Genomic DNA, 19,776 nt, shown 5'->3' with positions numbered 1-19,776 from the left:
TTATTTCTTCCATCCTCACACAGGGCACCACATATCAGTGGTTTGGGCTTTTTTTGGGTTTTTTTTTGTTTTGTTTTGGGTTTTTTTTGTGGTTTTTTTTGGGTTTTGTTTGTTTCTTTTTGTGTTCATTGTTTTGTCTTTTTTTGTTTGTTTTTTTTTGGTTTGTTTTTTTTTGGTTTTGTTTTTGGTTTTTTTTTGTTTTCTGTTTTTTGTTTGCTTTTTTTGTTTGTTTTTCTGTTTGTTTTTTTCCAGTCACAGCTGGGACAGGAGCACAGGACACAGGATTTTCATCTTTGGACTCAGTCATTTATTAATTTATATTTTTTAATAGAACTTTTAGCAAATAAACTAAAACCAACAAAAATGGAGCTGCATTTTGCTCAACACAAGATCTTTTAAGGCCTAATTATCCAATTAAAAAATTCACATTTATATTATTTATATTTTTGGCTAAACACTTGTGACTCACAGCTTAACTAAAAACTAATTAAAATTAAGAAAAAGGAATAAAAAGGAAGAGCTAATTAAAATTAAGAAGGAATAAAAAGGAAGAAGAACTAATTAAAATTAAAAAAAGGAATAAAAAGGAAGAAGAAATAATTAAAATTAAGAAGGAATAAAAAGGAAGAACTAATTAAAATTAAGAAGAAATAAAAAGGAAGAAGAAATAACTAAAATTAAGAGGAAATAAAAAGGAAGAGCTAATTAAAATTAAGAAGGAATAAAAAGGAAGAAGAAATAATTAAAATTAAAATAAGGAATAAAAAGGAAGAAGAAATAATTAAAATTAAAAAAAGGAATGAAAAGGAAGAAGTAATTAAAATTAAGAAGGAATAAAAAAGAAGAACTAATTAAAATTAAGAAGAAGAAATAAAAAGGAAGAAGTAATTAAAATTTAGAAGGAATAAAAAGGAAAAACTAATTAATATTAAGAAGAAGGAATAAAAAGGAAGAAGTAATTAAAATTAAGAAGGAATAAAAAGGAAGAGTTAATTAAAATTAAAAAATGGAATAAAAAGGAAGAAGAAATAATTAAAATTAAGGAGGAATAAAAAGGAAGAAGTAATTAAAATTAAGATGAAATAAAAAGGAAGAAGAACTAATTAAAATTAAAAAAGGAATAAAAAAAGAAGAACTAATTAAAATTAAGAAGAAGAAATAAAAAGGAAGAAGTAATTAAGATTAAAAAAAGGAATAAAAAGGAAGAGTTAATTAAAATTAAGAAGGAATAAAAAGAAGAACTAATTAAAATTAAGAAGAAATGAATAAAAAGAAAAGCTAATGCCTCAGAATTCATCTTTTCTTTTATATTGCTGTATTTTAAAACTTTCAATTTGAATTTTTCCCTGGGTGATTATTGCACAACTCCATTTAAAGTAACCCCCAATTATTCCAATTTCTTTTTTTCAATTTGGAATTTTTCTTTTTAAATGAAATCTCCAATTCCAGATCGAAAATTCCCATTTTTTAAATTTTTTTTTAAATTTTTTTTAATTAAATCTCCAATTCCAGATCTAAAATTCCCATTTTTTTAAAAATTTTTTTAAATGAAATCTCCAATTCCAGATCTAAAATTCCCATTTTTTAAAAAATTTTTTTAAAATTTTTTTAAATGAAATCTCCAATTCCAGATCTAAAATTCCAATTTTTTAAAAATTTTTTAAAAATTTTTTTTTAAATTAAATCTCCAATTCCAGATCTAAAATTCCCTTTTTTAAAAAAAATGGTTTTTAATTTTTTTTAATTAAATCTCCAATTCCAGATGTAAAATTCCCATTTTTAATTTTTTTTTTAAATTAAATCTCCAATTCCAGATCTAAAATTCCCATTTTTTAAAATTTTTTTAATTAAATCTCCAATTCCACATCTAAAATCCCCATTTTTTAAAATTTTTTTTTAAATTAAATCTCCAATTCCACATCTAAAATCCCCATTTTTTTTTTAAATTTTTTTTTAATTAAATCTCCAATTCCACATCTAAAATTCCCTTTTTTTTTAAAGTTTTTTTTAAATTAAATCTCCAATTCCACATCTAAAATCCCCATTTTTAAATTTTTTTTTAATTAAATCTCCAATTCCACATCTAAAAATCCCATTTTTTTTAATTTTTTTTTTTTATTTTTTTTTCCCCGTACTCCAGGAGTTCATTCTGAAATTTGAACGTGGAATTTTTTTGTCCTTCTTACCAAAAATTTCCCCGTTTTTGGCAAATTCTGTCACCAGGTACAGCATGTTTTTGGTCTCCATCACCTGTGGGGACAAAAATCACACGAGGGTTTGTGGGAAGAACAAAAAAAAAATTAAATAAAATTAAAAATGCACCAAAAATTGTATTTATTTTTATTTTTTGGGTTTTTTTTTTTGGTTTTTCTTGCTTTTAAAGTTGTGGAAGTTGTGCCCGGGGCGTGGGGTTGTCACAAATCTTGTGGGAAAGAATTAAAAGGAAAAGAAAAGAAATTAAAGAATCAAAGAAAAGAATAAAATAAAATAAAATAAAATAAAATTAAATTAAATTTTTAAAAAACAAAAAAAATTAATAAAAAAATCAAAAAAATTATCAAAAAATATTAAAAAAATAATCCAGAAATAATAAAAAAATCAAAGAAAAGAATAAAATAAAATAAAATAAAATTTTAAAAAAGAAAAAAATTAATAAAAAAAATTAAAAAAAATTATCAAAAAATAATAAAAAAATAATCCAGAAATAATAAAAAAAAATCAAAAGAATCAAAGAAAATAAATAAAAGAATCAAAGAAAAGAATAAAATAAAATAAAATAAAATAATAAAAAATAAAAAAATAATAATAAAAATCAAAAAATAATCAAAAAAATTATCAAAAATAATAAAAAAATAATCAAGAAAAGAATAAAAGAAAAGAAATAAAAGAATCAAAGAAAATAATAAAAAATAAAATAAAATAATAAAAAAATTAAAAAATAAAAAATAATAAAAAAATAATAAAAAAATAATCAAGAAAAAAATAAAATAATCAAAGAAAAGAAATAAAAGAATCAAAGAAAATAATAAATAAAATAAAATAAAATAAAATAATAAAAAGAAAAAATAATAAAAAAACAAAAAAATAATCAAAAAATAATTAAAAAATAATCCAGAAATAATAAAAAAATCAAGAAAAGAATCAAAGAAAAGAAATAAAAGAATCAAAGAAAATAATAAAAAAATATCAAAAAATAATAAAAAATAAATAACAGAATCAAAGAAAATAATTTTAAAAATAATCAAATAAAATAATAAAAAAATAAAAAATAATAAATAAAAATCAAAAAATAACAAAAAAAATCAAAAAATAATCCAGAAATAATCAAGAAAAGAAACAAAGAAAAGAATCAAAAAAATAAAAAAATAATCAAACAATAATAAAAAAAATCAAAAAATAATCAAGAAAATAATCGGGAAAAGAATCAAAGAAAAGAAATAAAATAATCAAAGAAAATAATAAAAAATATCTAAAAATAATCAAAAAATAAAGAAAAGAATCAAAGACAAGAATTAAATAAAATAATAAAAAATAATCAAATAAAATAATAAAAAATAAAAGATCAAATCAAATAATCAAATCAAATAATTGGAAATAATCGCTCTAATAATAGAAATAATTGCTGAATAATAGAAATAATTGCTTAATAATAGAATTAATTGCTCTAATAATGGAAAGAATTGTTCTAATAACATAAATAATTACTTAATCATGGAAATAATTGCTTAATAATAGAAATAATTTCTTAATAATGGAAATAATCAGAGTGGGATTATGAATGTGATTTGTTATTAGAAATAATTGTTTGATAATAGAAATAATTGCTTAATAACAGAAATAATTGCTTAATAATAGAAATAATTGCTCTAATAATAGAAATAATTGCTTAATAATAGAAATAATTGCTCTAATAACAAATAATTGCTTAATAATAGAAATAATTGCTCAATAATAGAAATAATTGCTCTAATAATGGGAAATAATTGCCCTAATAAAGGGAAATAATTGCTTAATAACAGAAATAATTGCTCTAATAACGGAAATAATGGCTTAATAATAGAAATAATTGCTCTAATAATGGAAATAATTGCTTAATAATGGAAATAATCAGAGTGGGATTTGGAATGTGATTTCTTATTAGAAATAATTGTTTGATAATGGAAATAATTGCTAATAATGGAAATAATTGCTCTAATAATAGAAATAATTGCTAATAATAGAAATAATTGCTCTAATAATAGAAATAATTGCTTAATAACAGAAATAATTGCTCTAATAACAAATAATTGCTTAATAATAGAAATAATTGCTTAATAATAGAATTAATTGCTCTAATAATGGAAAGAATTGTTCTAATAACATAAATAATTACTTAATCATGGAAATAATTGCTCAATAATAGAAATAATTGCTCTAATAATGGGAAATAATTGCCCTAATAAAGGGAAATAATTGCTTAATAACAGAAATAATTGCTCTAATAACAGAAATAATTGCTCTAATAATAGAAATAATTGCTTGATAATAGAAATATTTGCTCTAATAACAGAAATAATTGTTTGATAATAGAAATAATTGCTTTAATAACAGAAATAATTTCTTAACAGGGCAGAACGTCCCAAGAGGCTGCTCTGAAATTACAGCAAACGGGACCTTGAGGGGGATATTTCTGAAATAAATTCATTTATCCAAGGGACTTTTTAGGAATCATTAAAGGATATTTTAAAAATAAATTCATTTATCCAAGGAATTTTCAGCAATCATTAAAGGCCATTTTAATAAAAATAAATTCATTTATCCAAGGAACTTTTTAGCAATCATTAAAGGATATTTTAATAAAAATAAATTCATTTATCCAAGGAATTTTCAACAACCATTAAAGGATATTTTAATAAAAATAAATTCATTTATCCAAGGAACTTTTTAGCAATCATTAAAGGATATTTTAATAAAAATAAATTCATTTATGCAAGGAATTTTCAGCAGTCACTGAAGGATATTTTTTAAAAAATAAATTCATTTATCCAAGGAACTTTTTAGGAATCACTAAAGGATATTTTAAAGAAAATAAATTCATTTATGGAAGGAACTTTTAGCAATCATTAAAGGATATTTTAATAAAAATAAATTCATTTATCCAAGGAATTTTCAGCAACCATTAAAGGATATTTTAATAAAAATAAATTCATTTATCCAAGGAATTTTCAACAACCATTAAAGGATATTTTAATAAAAATAAATTCATTTATCCAAGGAATTTTCAGCAGTCACTGAAGGATTTTTTAAAAATAAATTCATTTATCCAAGGAACTTTTCAGGAATCATTAAAGGCCATTTTAATAAAAATAAATTCATTTATCCAAGGGACTTTTTAGGAATCATTAAAGGATATTTTAAAGAATAAATTCATTTATGGAAGGAGCTTTTAGCAATCCCTAAAAGCCATTTTAAAGAAAATAAATTCATTTCTGGAAGGAATTTTGAAGCCATCACGGCCGCCCGGGAGCGATTCCCATTCTGAAATTTCAATGCCCTCAACACCTGGAATGAGAAATTCAGAATTCTGCCGTGTTCTGCTTTTTGCTTTTTGCTTTTTGCTTTTTGCTTTTTGTTTCTTTCCCTTCGCTCCGCGGAAGGAACCGAGCGCAGAAATCGCCCAAAGGTTCCCAAAGCGCCCCCCTGGAACCCCCCCTGCCCTTCAGCCCCCGCCAACTTCTCCTTCTCCTTCTTCTCCTTCTTCTCCTTCTCCTTCTTCTCCTTCTCCTCCTTCTCCTTCTTCTCCTTCTTCTCCTTCTTCTCCTTCTCCTTGTCCTTGTCCTTCTTCTCCTTCTTCTCCTTCTCCTCCTTCTCCTTCTTCTCCTTCTTCTCGTTCTCCTCGTTCTCCTTCTTCTCCTTCTCCTTCTTCTCCTTCTTCTCCTTCTTCTCGTTCTCCTCGTTCTCCTTCTTCTCCTTCTCCTTCTTCTCCTTCTCCTTCTTCTCCTTCTCCTTCTTCTCCTTCTCCTTCTTCTCCTTCTCCTTCTTCTCCTTCTCCTTCTTCTCCTTCTCCTTCTTCTTCTTCTCCTTTTCCTTCTCCTTCTTCTCCTTCCTCTTCTCCTTCTTCTCCTTCTCCTTCTTCTTCTTCTCCTTTTCCTTCTCCTTCTCCTTCTCCTTCTTCTCCTTCTCCTTCTTCTCCTTCTTCTCCTTCCTCTTCTCCTTCTTCTCCTTCTCCTTCTTCTTCTTCTCCTTTTCCTTCTCCTTCTTCTCCTTCTCCTTCTCCTTCTCCTTCTCCTTCTTCTCCTTCTCCTTCTTCTCCTCCTTCTCCTTCTTCTCCTTCTTCTCGTTCTCCTCGTTCTCCTTCTTCTCCTTCTCCTTCTTCTCCTTCTTCTCGTTCTCCTCGTTCTCCTTCTTCTCCTTCTTCTTCTCCTTCTTCTCCTTCTTCTCGTTCTCCTCATTCTCCTTCTTCTCCTTCTTCTCCTTCTTCTTCTCCTTCTCCTTCTCCTTCTTCTCCTTCTTCTCCTTCCTCTTCTCCTTGTCCTTGTCCTTCTTCTCCTTCTCCTTCTTCTCCTTCTTCTCGTTCTCCTCGTTCTCCTTCTCGTTCTCCTTCTCCTTCTTCTCCTTCTCCTTCTTCTTCTTCTCCTTCTCCTTCTTCTCCTTCCTCTTCTCCTTGTCTTTGTCCTTCTCCTTCTTCTCCTTCTCCTCCTTCTTCTCCTTCTTCTCCTTCTCCTCCTTCTTCTCCTTCTCCTTCTTCTCTTTCTCCTTCTTCTCCTTCTTCTTCTCCTTCTCCTTCTCCTTCTTCTCCTTCTCCTTCTTCTTCTTCTCATTCTCCTTCTCGTTCTCCTTCTTGTTCTTGTTCTCCTCCTTCTTCTCCTTCTTCTTCTCCTTCTCCTTCTTCTTCTTGTTCTTCTTCTGCTTCTTCTTCTTCTGCTTCTTCTTGTTCTTCTTCTTCTTCTTCCTCTTCTTCTTCTCCTTCTCCTTCTCCTTCTCCTTCTCCTTCTCCTTCTCCTTCTTCTTCTTGTTCTGCTTCTTCTTGTTCTTCTTCTTGTTCTTCTTCTTGTTCTTCTTCTTCTTGCAGCAAACTCTTCCCCATCTCAACAGAAATGGGGGGAAAAAAGGGAAAAAAAGCCACAAAGGGAAAAGCGGTTCCTTACCTGGTAGAGTTTAATGATGTGCGGGTGGTCGAGCATCTTCATGATCTGCACCTCCCTGTAGATCTTCTGCAGGTTCACAGCGTCCAGCTGGGATTTGTCAATGATTTTTATTGCTACCTGCAGAGGGAAAGGCAGGGTGAAAAACTCCCCCAGTGCCACTGACTTTCATCCCTTCATTCTTTTTATTTCTTAATTATTTTTGTCAATTATTTTTATTTTATCAATTATTTTTATTTTGTCAGATTTTTGTCAATTATTTTTATTTTGTCGATTATTTTTATTTGTCAATGATTTTTATTTGTTAATTATTGTTGTCAGTGATTTTTATTTGTCGATGATTTTTATATATTAATTATTGTTCAGTGATTTTTATTTGTCGATGATTTTTATTTATTAATTCTTGTTGTCAGTGATTTTTATTTGTCAATGATTTTTATTTGTTAATTATTGTTCAGTGATTTTTATTTGTCAATGATTTTTATTTGTTAATTATTGTTCAGTGATTTTTATTTGTCGATGTTTTTTATTTGTTAATTATTGTTGTCAGTGATTTTTATTTGTCGATGATTTTTATTTATTAATTATTGTTCAGTGATTTTTGTCGATGATTTTTATTCGTTAATTATTGTTCAGTGATTTTTATTTGTCAATGATTTTTATTTGTTAATTATTGTTCAGTGATTTTTATTTGTCAATGATTTTTATTCATTAATTATTGCTGTCAGTGATTTTTATTTGTCGATGATTTTTATTCATTAATTATTGTTGTCAGTGATTTTTATTTGTCAATGATTTTTATTCGTTAATTATTGTTCAGTGATTTTTATTTGTCGATGATTTTTATTCATTAATTATTGTTGTCAGTGATTTTTATTTGTCGATGATTTTTTATTCATCAGAGATTTTTGATTTGTCAGTGATCATTTTTGTCAATGATTTTTATTCTATTATTTCCCTATTTATTTAATTTTTTTTTTAAATTTATATAGAAATGGTGTTTGTTCACCCCGAGTTTCATTTTATTAATGCTGGAGCAGGAGCAAACAATGGAATTCCCACTAATGCTTCCAATTATAGCAGAATTCCACAAATTATTGAACACGGGGGACACAGAAATCCACAGCAGGTGAACTTCATTCCCTGCTCTGATTCCGGGCCCACCTGAATTCATAATTAATTCACTTTATTTTTATTATTATTATTTATTTTTTAATTATTATTTTTTTATATATTTTATTCACATAATTAATCCACTATTTCTTCAGGTCACGCTGATTTTTTTTTCCCTCCACCTCTTTTTAAAATTCCCTCATCTTTCCCCAACCCCCTGGAAAATGGGATTCTGTTGTGAGGGAATAATAAACTGGGAAAAATGTGTGTAAATCTGGGGTTGTTTTGAAGGTGCAGGATGTGCTTTTACGGAGCTGAATTATCCAAAACAAACAAAAAGTTTTTGTTGGTTTTTTTTTTTTTTTTTTAAAAAAAGAAGAGAGATGCGGGATTTTTTTTTTTTTTTTTTTTTTTGGAACATCCAAAATTTTGAACAAAACACCTTTATCAAAATTCACAGCAAGCCATTAAAAGCAACCAAAAGAGATTCACATCCTACAGAATTCCCAGCATTTCCAGTTATTCCATTATTTTTATTTTTTATTTTTTCCCTTCAAAACATGGAGCTGAGAAACTTAAGGGAACTGCGATGCTCAAGGTGGAAAAACCTGAAAAATTCTGTGTTTTAAATTATGGAGAGGTTGCTCAAAACAACAAAAATTCCAGAATTGATCACCTGCTGCTTCTCCATTTTGTCACCTCCCGATTTTATTCCCGTTCCTTCTATTAAACTTACACTTTATCTCAAATATAAAATTCGATAATGAAGGACGCAAATAATCATTGATGCAGATTTGGGAAGGAAAAGAAATAACAAAAAAAAAAAAAAAATCATCACACAAAAACTTTTTCATCTTCCCCTAATTTGAGCTCATGCTTCATTCAGTAATTCCTGGTTGCTGTTGATTTTTTGCAGGATTTCTCAGCTTAAAGGGGGAAAAAAAACCAAAAAAACAAAACAAAACCTCACAAAACTTTTCCCTAGAAAGTCGTAAAGTGTCAAAACCATCACAAACAAACCAGCAGATCCTGAGACGTCAGGAAATATTCATTAAAAAACAACAATTGTGTCACTTTTCTGATTTTTGTCCAATTAATTTTTACACATCTCGGGAATCAGGGCTGTCCCCTCTCCCCATGGTGTGGTTCCACCTCCAGAGGAGCTCACTGATTTTTTTTTTTTTTTTAATTTTTTTTAAAATTTTTAAAATTTATTTCTTTATTTATAACCCAGCGAAAGGATAGATCCGGAGCAATCCGATATTCCCAGAAAAAAAAAAAAAAATAAAAAAAAAAAAAAAAGGGAATTCATCTCCCACTCAAGGCATTCTCCAGTCTCAGGGATAAAAAGAATTCCAGGTCTCTGCAGCTCCCAACTTCCAACGACCACAAAAATTCCATCATTTTTTTTCTTTTTTAAACTCTGGTTTCCCAGATAACAGAAGTTTTCCCTAGAAACCCCTGGGTAACTCATGTGTCCTTTTCCTCCCATGCCTCCCGCAGCTTCTCCGATCGCGTCGTTCCCTAAAAAAAAATTATAATTTTCTAGAAATAAAATAAAAAATTTTTAAAGAAAAGTGCATTTTTTTTACATCTTGACATGGTTAAAATCCTCGAGCGGCTCTTCCTTCCTGAGCGCCAACCAGGAAAACACGATTAGAGGGGGAAAAAAGCATTAATAATTAATTTAAAAAAAGAAAAAAACAAAACAAAAAAAAAACAGGAACGGGCCACACAAATTTGGGATCATGGCTGGAGATCCTCGTGTAACTCCCTCTTCCAAAATTTTCTATTTTCTTCCTTTTCCAGATGTTTCCTATCCCGTCTCAGACATTTAAAATAAAACAACCCTGAAAGACTGAAACCAAAACCTCCTGCAAGGAAACCAAGTCCCAGATTTGGAGCAGAGTGGCTCCAGAATAATCCACTTGACAGAAAAATCCACTTTCCAGGGAAATTCCCTTTCCAGAAAAAAAACATTTTCCAGAAAAATCCAGGTCCAGAAAACTTCACTTTCCAGAAAAATCCAATTTACAGAAAAAAAAACACTTTCCAGGGAAATTCCCTTTCTAGAAAAAGTTCTCTTTCCAGAAAAATCCACTTTCCAGAAAAATCCCTTTTCCAGAAAAATCTCCTTTCCAGAACAATTCACTTTCCAGAAAAATCCACTTTACAGAAAAATTCACTTTCCAGAAAAATCTCCTTTCCACAAAATTCTGCTTTCCAGAAAAATCCACTTTCCAGAAAAATCTCCTTTCTAGAAAAGTTCACATTCCAGAAAAATCTGCAAAAAATCCAGTTTCCAGGAAAATCCCCTTTCAGAAAAATCTCCTTTCCAGAAAAAGCACCATTCCAGAAAAAAAAAATTTCCAGAAAAATCCCTTTTCCAGTTTTTTTTTTTTATCCAGAAAAATCCACTTTCCAGGAAAATCTCCTTTCCAGAAAAATCCCTTTTCCAGATATTTTTTATTTCCCCCGCAGAAAAATCCACTTTCGAGGAAAATCCAGTTTCCAGGAAAATCCCCTTTCAGAAAAAATCTCCTTTCCAGAAAAAGCACCATTCCAGAAAAATATATTTTCCAGAAAAATCCCTTTTCCAGATTTTTTTTTAATCCAGAAAAATCTCCTTTCCAGAAAAATCCCTTTTCCAGATATTTTTTTTTTTTCCCCCCAGAAAAATCCACTTTCAAGGAAAATCCAGTTTCCAGGGATATCCCCTTTCCAGGAAAATTCACTTTCCAGAAAAATCTCCCTTCCAGAAAAACCCCCTTTCCAGAGAAGTTCACTTTCCAGGAAAACCTCCTTTCCAGAAAAATCTCCTTTCCAGAAAAATTCACTTTCCAGAAAAGTTCACTTTCCAGGAAAACCCACTTTCCAGAAAAATCTCCCTTCCAGAAAAATCCCCTTTCCAGGAAAATCTTTCCAGAAAAATCCACTTTCCAGAAAAATTCACTTTCCAGGAAAATCCCCTTTCCAGTAAAATCCCGTTTGCAGGAAAATCCACTTTCCAGAAAAATCTCCTTTCCAGAACAATTCACTTTCCAGAAAAATCCCCTTTCCAGAAAAATCCCTTTTCCAGAAAAATCTCCTTTCCAGAAAAGTTCACTTTCCAGAAAAATCCCCTTTCCAGAAAAATCCCTTTTCCAGAAAAATCTCCTTTCCAGAAAAATCTCCTTTCCAGAAAAGTTCACTTTCCAGAAAAATCCCCTTTCCGGAAAAATCCCTTTTCCAGAAAAATCTCCTTTCCAGAAAAATTCACTTTCCAGAAAAGTTCACTTTCCAGGAAAACCCACTTTCCAGAAAAATCTCCCTTCCAGAAAAATCCCCTTTCCAGGAAAATCTTTCCAGAAAAATCCACTTTCCAGAAAAATTCACTTTCCAGGAAAATCCCCTTTCCAGTAAAATCCCGTTTGCAGGAAAATCCACTTTCCAGAAAAATCTCCTTTCCAGAAAAGTTCACTTTCCAGAAAAATCCCCTTTCCAGAAAAATCCCTTTTCCAGAAAAATCTCCTTTCCAGAAAAATCTCCTTTCCAGAAAAGTTCACTTTCCAGAAAAATCCACTTTACAGAAAAATTCACTTTCCAGAAAAATCTCCTTTCCGGAAAAATCTCCTTTCCAGAACAATTCACTTTCCAGAAAAATTCACTTTCCAGAAAAATCTCCTTTCCGGAAAATCCCTTTTCCAGAAAAATCTCCTTTTCCAGAAAAATCTCCTTTCCAGAGTTCTGAGTTCCATTTCCTTTCCAAGAAAAGGGCAGGGCAGATGTGGGACAGGGCACGGGAGGTCGATGCTCCCCAGAAACCCCAAGTGACGTCCATACAAACATTCCCAAAATGACAAACGCGACTTGGATGGAAAGATTTGGACGAGTGCTTCCACGGAAACACCTTCACCGTTATCACAGCTAATCCTGACAACACGATGGAATTAATAATTTTATTAATTCACTTAATTGAACTTGGCGGCTCCAGAAATTCTGTTTAATGTGATTTGGGATAAGCTGGAAAACAAACGGCGCTGGAGCGCTGTGGAATGAGCAAACCACCTGCTCCCTCTGCTCTCAGAAGAGGTAAATTCATCCCAAAAAATTCATCTTCTTAAAAGGTGAATTTTGTGCTGCTCCAAAGCTCCAGCCCAGATTCCCTGAGCTCACCATTCCATGGACAACCATCCCCAGCACAGCGACCTGGAACAGTTCTGAGCACACACCAAGAACATCTGGAGCTGCAAACTCATGGGGACCGAGCTGCATTTCCACTTTCAATCGATTTTTAGCTCGCCACATTGCATCGAACCATCAAACCACCGAGGTTTTGGGGCTATTAAAAAGTTTTTTGGGGCTATTAAAAAGTTTTTTGGGGCTATTAAAAAGTTTTTTGGGGCTATTAAAATTTTTTTTTTTTGGGGGGGGGGGCTATTAAAAATCCGACTTGAAGGAAAAGCCCACTTGTTCTTTGCAAGCCTTGTGGAACTCCAAGTGTGTATTAAATAATTCCATAAAATGTAAATGTTGTAGGAGGGGCAGCAGCTGCCACCTCTGCTCCTCCGCTCAAACGCAGATTTAACGCCTCAGTTCATCCTGCATCTTCATCTTGCCAGGACCAGGGATGATTTTAGAGAAGAACCACTTGAAAATAGTTTAAAGATACTTAAAATCCAGCAAAGTCTGCCCGAGGATGTGAGGAGGAACAGGGAATTCAGCAGCTCCTTTTTGTCCATGAGCTCAGCTGTGTCTTGATGACGGGAAAAGGGATTTAATTCTTAGAGGTGGAGAAGCTCCTCCAAGCCACGGAGCAGTTTCCCATCTGAAAAGTGTGTTTTGTTTTGTTCCTAAACATTCAGCTTGCCAACAACTGCTGGCAACAGCTCGAAACAAACAACCAGAAAAAAAAGAAAAGAAAAAATATATATATAAATAAAAATCCCGAATTTCAATACATCATATCAGCACATCCTTCACCTGACAAGGAAAGCCAAAAGGGAATTCTCTGCCTTCCCTGATCTCCCCCTGCCACTGGTTTTTGCTGCTTGAGGAGTTCCATTCCAAGGTATCTTTGCAGCTTTCATGGTTTCTTCTTGTTTAAAAATACAAGGAGCTGCACTTATTTCCTTCCCTCTTTCACTGAAGGCCCGGGGAACTGGAGTTTGCTCAATCCTCCCCTGACATCTGGGAATTGCAGCTGCCAAGGAGTGAGGATGAAATGCTTGTCAAGAAAAGATGAAAGTTCTTCTGCTCCTCAGCCACTCCAACTCTAAGTTTTCATTGTTTTTCTTTTATTCATTTAGCTCTTGAAAGGAAAAACGAAGGCAAGAAGCAAACACCCAAACAAACAAACAAAAAAAAAACCACCAAAAAAACCCCAAAAAACCCAAACCACAACACAGCCTCCTGCTATAAGTTCTCATTCAAACAGAGCTTCGTCCCTGCAGCTTACAGAAATTCAGATTTGTTAACCCAGTACATCCTTAAAATAGATGAAACACGTTTCAATTAACAAACACAACTTCCTGCAGCCTGGAAAAACTCCCTGGTTTGTTGTGCAGCACAGGGAGCTGCTGTCCCTGCTGCAGTTCTTCACTTTGCAAATACCTGAGCACACCTGAACTGCTGCCACAGATCCCGTCAGGGGCTGGAGGGTCATCGCTCATATTGGTTTTGTTTTTTCCAGAGGGAAATACAAGTTGCCTGTATTGAAAAGCACATCTGGGATCCACAGGGACATCCAGGTTTTATTTTCACCTGGGGAGCAGAGAGCAGAGTTCCTCTGCAGGGGATTAATCCTTAGGGAGGGTTAATTAAAGCTTTTAGGGGTGGGTTCCCAAATTCCCTGCTTTTTCCAAGCACCACCTTCACCTACCCCAAACCTTTTCCCAATTCCACACCACAAACCTTTTCTCAATTCCACATCAATCCCAAACCTTTTCCCAATTCCACACCAATCCCAAACCTTTTCCTAATTCCACACCAATCCAAAACCTTTTCCTAATTCCACACTTATCCCAAACCTTTTCCTAATTCCACACCAATCCCAAACCTTTTCCCAATTCCACACCAATCCAAAACCTTTTCCTAATTCCACACCAATCCCAAACCTTTTCCTAATTCCACACCAATCCCAAACCTTTTCCCAATTCCACACCAATCCAAAACCTTTTCCCAATTCCACACCAATCCCAAACCTTTTCCTAATTCCACACCAATCCCAAACCTTTTCCTAATTCCACACCAATCCCAAACCTTTTCCCAATTCCACACCAATCCCAAACCTTTTCCCAATTCCACACCTATCCCAAACCTTTCCCTTATTACATCCCCATCCTATTTCCCTGGAAGCAAATCTCCACCTTCTCCAACTTCACGCTCCCAATTATTTCTGTTCTCTCCTCTCTTCCTCCCCAGGAAAATCTCTGCTCATTTCCACGCCTGGTTTGCAGGAGCTGCCCTGGGATCACAGGATTTCTGGGCAGTAGCAGGATAAAGAAAGGAGCGTGGCAGGAAAAAGCCACGTGGCCTCCACTCAGATGGCACCAAACACCCAAAGAAGCCAAGCAAAGGTCGGGTTCAGCCCCCCCTGGGTGGACTGGCAGAATAAAAGGTCAGGCAGCACCTCTATTATATCTATATTTTATAAAGATTTATATTCTATCTATATATTCTATATCAAGATATAACATGTCTTTATTAATCCCCTCAGTTTTTCCCAACTTTCACACTTCTGTTTGGTCGTTTAGAATTTTAGGGTTGCATTAATTCAAGTCACAATTTCTGATTTTTGTTTGCAGGCGCCCTGTGTTGTTCTCCTGCTTCACGTTTTGTTTTCATTCCTTTCTCACCTCTGCTCACAATTTATGGCAACAATTTTATCTCCTCATCTGTAGCCTTGCCCTAAAAAGGATGGGTTGTACAAAATCCATGAGTGCTGCATTCGAGGCAATAAGAACCCATCTTTTTTAATTTGATGGTTATTGGCTAGGCAAGAGTTGTGTAAAAAATATATATGTATTACTTTTAAAGTCAAAATTATATGAAAGGTAATTTCAAAATAGGTTTTTTGAGCAAGTCTCAACAGCATCACAGCATCCTCCTGTAGCACAGACCTGAGGGTGCACCAGCACAGCCTTTCCAGGACCTAAAAACTGAATGTTCTTCTAGAACAAGGCTGAAATATGAAAACCCTTCAGTCTGGAGTCATTAGCAAGAAGGATTTCCACTTTGCGTGCTCAGGGAACCAACGATCAGGTGAGCTGCTCCAAACTGGAAGTGCTTATTCCAAAGAGTATTTGGCTAGAATTAATTTCCTCTGACATCACCAGAAGTGATCTTAACGGGGTTCCCCTTCCTCAAAGATTGGGTAAATACTTCCAGCAACCAACTCAGCAATTCAGTTCCACAAAAACACTCTTGCATCTCTCACTGCAGAAGTCAGAGCTGCCTCAAAAATTTAAAGACCTTGACAAAAAAACCTCCAGCACAGGCAAATTTGCTGAAAAAAAAAAATAAAAAAAGAACGCAGAAGACAAAAAGGCTGCAGGCTGGACAGAAAATCTGGTTAAAAAAGAAAAAAATTAATTCAAGACTAACAGAATTCAGCAATTCCTTAGGACACACAGATGAAAGAATCTCCCAGCAATCAGGGAGTTTTTAAGTTCTGTGTTTTCTGTAACCATTGCTATTTTGAACAATGCTAAACAAGCACTCTTCCTAAAACGACAATAAAAACGGAGAATAAAGTTTTCATCTCCATCACAAAACCTGCCAAGGAAACCAGGGCTGAGTGACAAGCGAGTATCTCCAAGAGGAGCATTTGCAGGTCTGGCACATGGCACCAAACTCGGAAAGGGAACGGTGGCACCGCTTGGCTCCTCAGCAGGAGCAAGGACGGGCTCAGAAAGAGCGGGGTTTGTGAGGAACTTGAGGAACAAGGCAAGAGGAGAACTTTCCTTGTCCCTGGCACACGAAGCTCATCAATCACAGCGTGGCCAGAGCCCGGGAGCACCGGGCTGAGCTGAGCTCCGGGCTGCAGGGCATTTTCCCGTTCCTGGAAGGAATGAATTTCCCACTCAAGCCCACGGTGAATAACCGCAGGCATTCCCAGTGTGCACTCGGGACAGGATCTGAACGACTTTTGTCAGGTTCGGAGCAGCGCAGGAACCTCTTCTTCAGTCAGCAATGAAAGCCAGGTTCCCAAAAAGCTCACCTGTAGGTGCAGCAACCCAAACTACCTAAAACAACACACAAGAGGAAGCTGCTCCTTCAGAGCCATTGCTCTCACCACATACCTCCTTTTTTTGGTTTTTTTTTGGTTTTTTTTTTTTTTTTTCTTTTAAAGTGAACACGACTGCGTTTTTATGCAGGCAGACTGACTATCATTTCTGGTTTAGGTAAAGCACCGGGTACCAACAATAATCACCGGGTAATACACGGTGGGGCGGTTAAACAAAGAGGAGAAAAATGGAAAAATGGTTGGATTCGGTGAAGTTACAGGATGCTGCGCTGGAGAACTGAGCACACACAGACACACAGACAGACACATAGACGGACACACGGACACACGGACACACGGACACACAGACACAGGGACACACGGACACACGGACACAGGGACACACGGACACACGGACAGACAGACACACAGACACACAGACAGACACACAGACACACAGACACACAGACAGACACACAGACACACAGACAGACAGACAGACACACGGACACACAGACGGACACACAGACACACAGATGGACACACAGACACACAGACAGACACACAGACACACGGACACACAGACACACAGACACACAGACACACGGACACACGGACACACAGACACACAGACACACAGACACACAGACACACGGACAGACAGACACACAGACAGACACAAGTTCCTCTGCTGGAACAGCTAACCCAGCATTGCCCAGCTCAGGAATCCCTCAAACACCCAGGGCATGACAGCAGGAACAGCACAAGGTTTGACCTGGGAGCAGAAAGTGCTCCAGCAGCACGGGAGCACCCTGGGGGAGCCATCCCGGCAGAGATGTCACCACACCTGGGGGTGCCATCCTGGTAGAGATGTCACCACACCTGGGGGAGCCATCCCGGCAGAGATGTCACCACACCTGGGGGTGCCATCCTGGTAGAGATGTCACCAACCTGGGGGTACCATCCTGGTAGAGATGTCACCACACCTGGGGGTGCCATTCTGGCAGAGACGTCACCAACCTGAGGGTGCCATTCTGGCAGAGATGTCACCACACTTGGGGTGCTATCGTGGCAGAGATGTCACCTCCCTTGGGGTGCCATCCTGGTAGAGATGTCACCACACCTGGGGGAGCCATCCTGGCAGAGATGTCACCTGCTTTGGGGTGCCATTCTGGCAGAGATGTCACCACCCTGGGGGTGCCATCCTGGTAGAGATGCCACCACCCTTGGGGTGGCATCTTTAGGGTGGCATCCCTAGGGGTGACACCTAGCGGGTGACATCCTCGGGCATTCCCCCCGCGGCCTTGGCGTTCTCCTGCCCTTACCCGCAGGATGCGAGCAGAACCCCCACCCCCCCTCCATCACTCGGGGCAGCTCCGAGCCCCCAGCACGGCCGCGTCCCCGCGGGAGGTGCCGGAAGGGACAAAAAGCGGCGCGGAGCTCTCTCGGCGGCCCCTGCCCCGCGGCCCCGCCGCTCCCCCGGCCGTGCCCACCTCGCTGCGGGTGATGCGGTGCCTCGCCAGCTTCACCACGGCGAAGTTGCCCTTGCCCAGCGTGCCCTCGATGTCGTAGAAACCGACCCGGACGGGGCCGAGCCCGCGGGGCAGCAGCGCCGGGGGCCGCCGGGGCTCGGCCATCACCATGCTGGGCTCGGGGGGCGGCTCCGGCTCCGGCTCCGGCTCCGGCTCCGGCTCCGGTTCTCGCTCCGCGCGGCGCCCCCGGGGCCGCGCCGCCCCCTCCGCCAGCACCGGCGTCACCGCGCGCGTCACCGCGGGAGGAGCCTCGCCATGGCAACCGTGCGGCACGGCCCGGCCCGGCCCGGGGCCAGCACTGCCCGGAGGGACAGCGGGGACAGCGGGGACAGCGGGGACAGAGGGGACACCGGGGACAGAGGGGACACCGGGGACAGAGGGGACAGAGGGGACAGCGGGGACAGAGGGGACAGCGGGGATACCGGGGACAGCGGGGACAGAGGGGACAGAGGGGACAGCGGGGACACCGGGGACAGAGGGGACAGCGGGGATACCGGGGACAGCGGGGACAGCGGGGACACCGGGGACAGAGGGGACAGAGGGGACAGAGGGGACACCGGGGACAGAGGGGACAGAGGGGACAGCGGGGACAGAGGGGACAGCGGGGATACCGGGGACAGCGGGGACACCGGGGACAGAGGGGACAGCGGGGACAGAGGGGACACCGGGGATACCGGGGACAGCGGGGACACCGGGGACACCGGGGACAGAGGGGACAGAGGGGACAGCGGGGATACTGGGGACAGCGGGGACAGCCGGGACAGAGGGGACAGAGGGGACAGCGGGGACAGAGGGGACAGCGGGGACACCGGGGACAGAGGGGACAGCGGGGACAGAGGGGACAGCGGGGACACCGGGGATACTGGGGACAGCGGGGACACCGGGGACAGAGGGGACACCGGGGATACTGGGGACAGCGGGGACACCGGGGACAGAGGGGACACCGGGGATACTGGGGACAGCGGGGACACCGGGGACAGAGGGGACACCGGGGATACTGGGGACAGCGGGGACACCGGGGACAGAGGGGACACCGGGGATACTGGGGACAGCGGGGACAGAGGGGACAGAGGGGACAGCGGCACCGGACACGGGACAGCGCCAGCACCGCCGGGCGGGGGGGTACGGGCAGGGGACACCGGCACAGGACACGGGGACACTGGCACAGGACAGCGGGAACAGCAGCACTGGACACGGGGACAGCAGCACTGGACACGGGGGACACCGGCACTGGACACGGGGACACCGGCACTGGACACGGGGAACCCCGCGGGACCCGCGCTGTGTCCCCCGCTGTGGCTGGGAAGCCACCGGAGCCCCCCGCGCTGGCATCGCCCCGCTCGGTGCCCTTGCAGAGGGAAAGTCACCGGGGCTGGTGGCACGGGCTGGTTTGGGGTGTCTGCACCCCCTGGGCAGAGCTGGCACCCTGCACGGGAAAAGCTTCTGGCTCGCATTGGGGTGACACCTGGGGGTTTTTACATTTACGGCTGTTGTTCCTCACCCTGTCACACGGAACAGAGCCGGGCCCCGTCCTCTGACCCCTCGGAGATGTTCGTGTGCCCTGGTGCCATCCTCTCAGCTTCCCTAAGGCAAACACACGCAGCTTGTTTTTAGATGAAGAGAAATGAGGCAGCCCCAGGTGTGTCTGTCCAGCCCCAGGTGTGTCTGTCCAACCCCAGGTGTGTCTGTCCAGCCCCAGGTGTCCCCAAGCCCAGGTATCTCCAGGGGCTCCACACACAAAACCCCAAGGTTCTGCACCTGGACCAGGCTCTGCGTATCCCAAATGCAGTTTCCTGACAGA

At 38.4% G+C, this 19,776-nt stretch overlaps 1 protein-coding gene across 1 annotated transcript in view; it reads right to left on the bottom strand.

Moving 5' to 3' along the window:
* Nucleotides 1-18,086, bottom strand: part of SIK2 (salt inducible kinase 2) — a 47,481-nt gene extending 29,395 nt beyond the window's left edge. Inside the window, exons 1-3 of the mRNA XM_062508640.1 lie at nt 17,937-18,086; nt 7,128-7,244; nt 2,187-2,250 (exon numbers count right to left, since the gene is read on the bottom strand). Coding sequence (XP_062364624.1) covers nt 2,187-2,250; nt 7,128-7,244; nt 17,937-18,086 — 331 coding nt within the window. The remainder of the gene's footprint in view (nt 1-2,186; nt 2,251-7,127; nt 7,245-17,936) is intronic.
* Nucleotides 18,087-19,776: the final 1,690 nt, after the last annotated feature.

This window comes from Cinclus cinclus, chromosome 25 (assembly GCF_963662255.1).
Source record: "Cinclus cinclus chromosome 25, bCinCin1.1, whole genome shotgun sequence".
Lineage (NCBI taxonomy): Eukaryota > Metazoa > Chordata > Aves > Passeriformes > Cinclidae > Cinclus > Cinclus cinclus.
The sequence above is the reverse complement of the archived record's forward strand: the minus strand, read 5'-3'. Positions and strand labels throughout refer to the sequence as shown.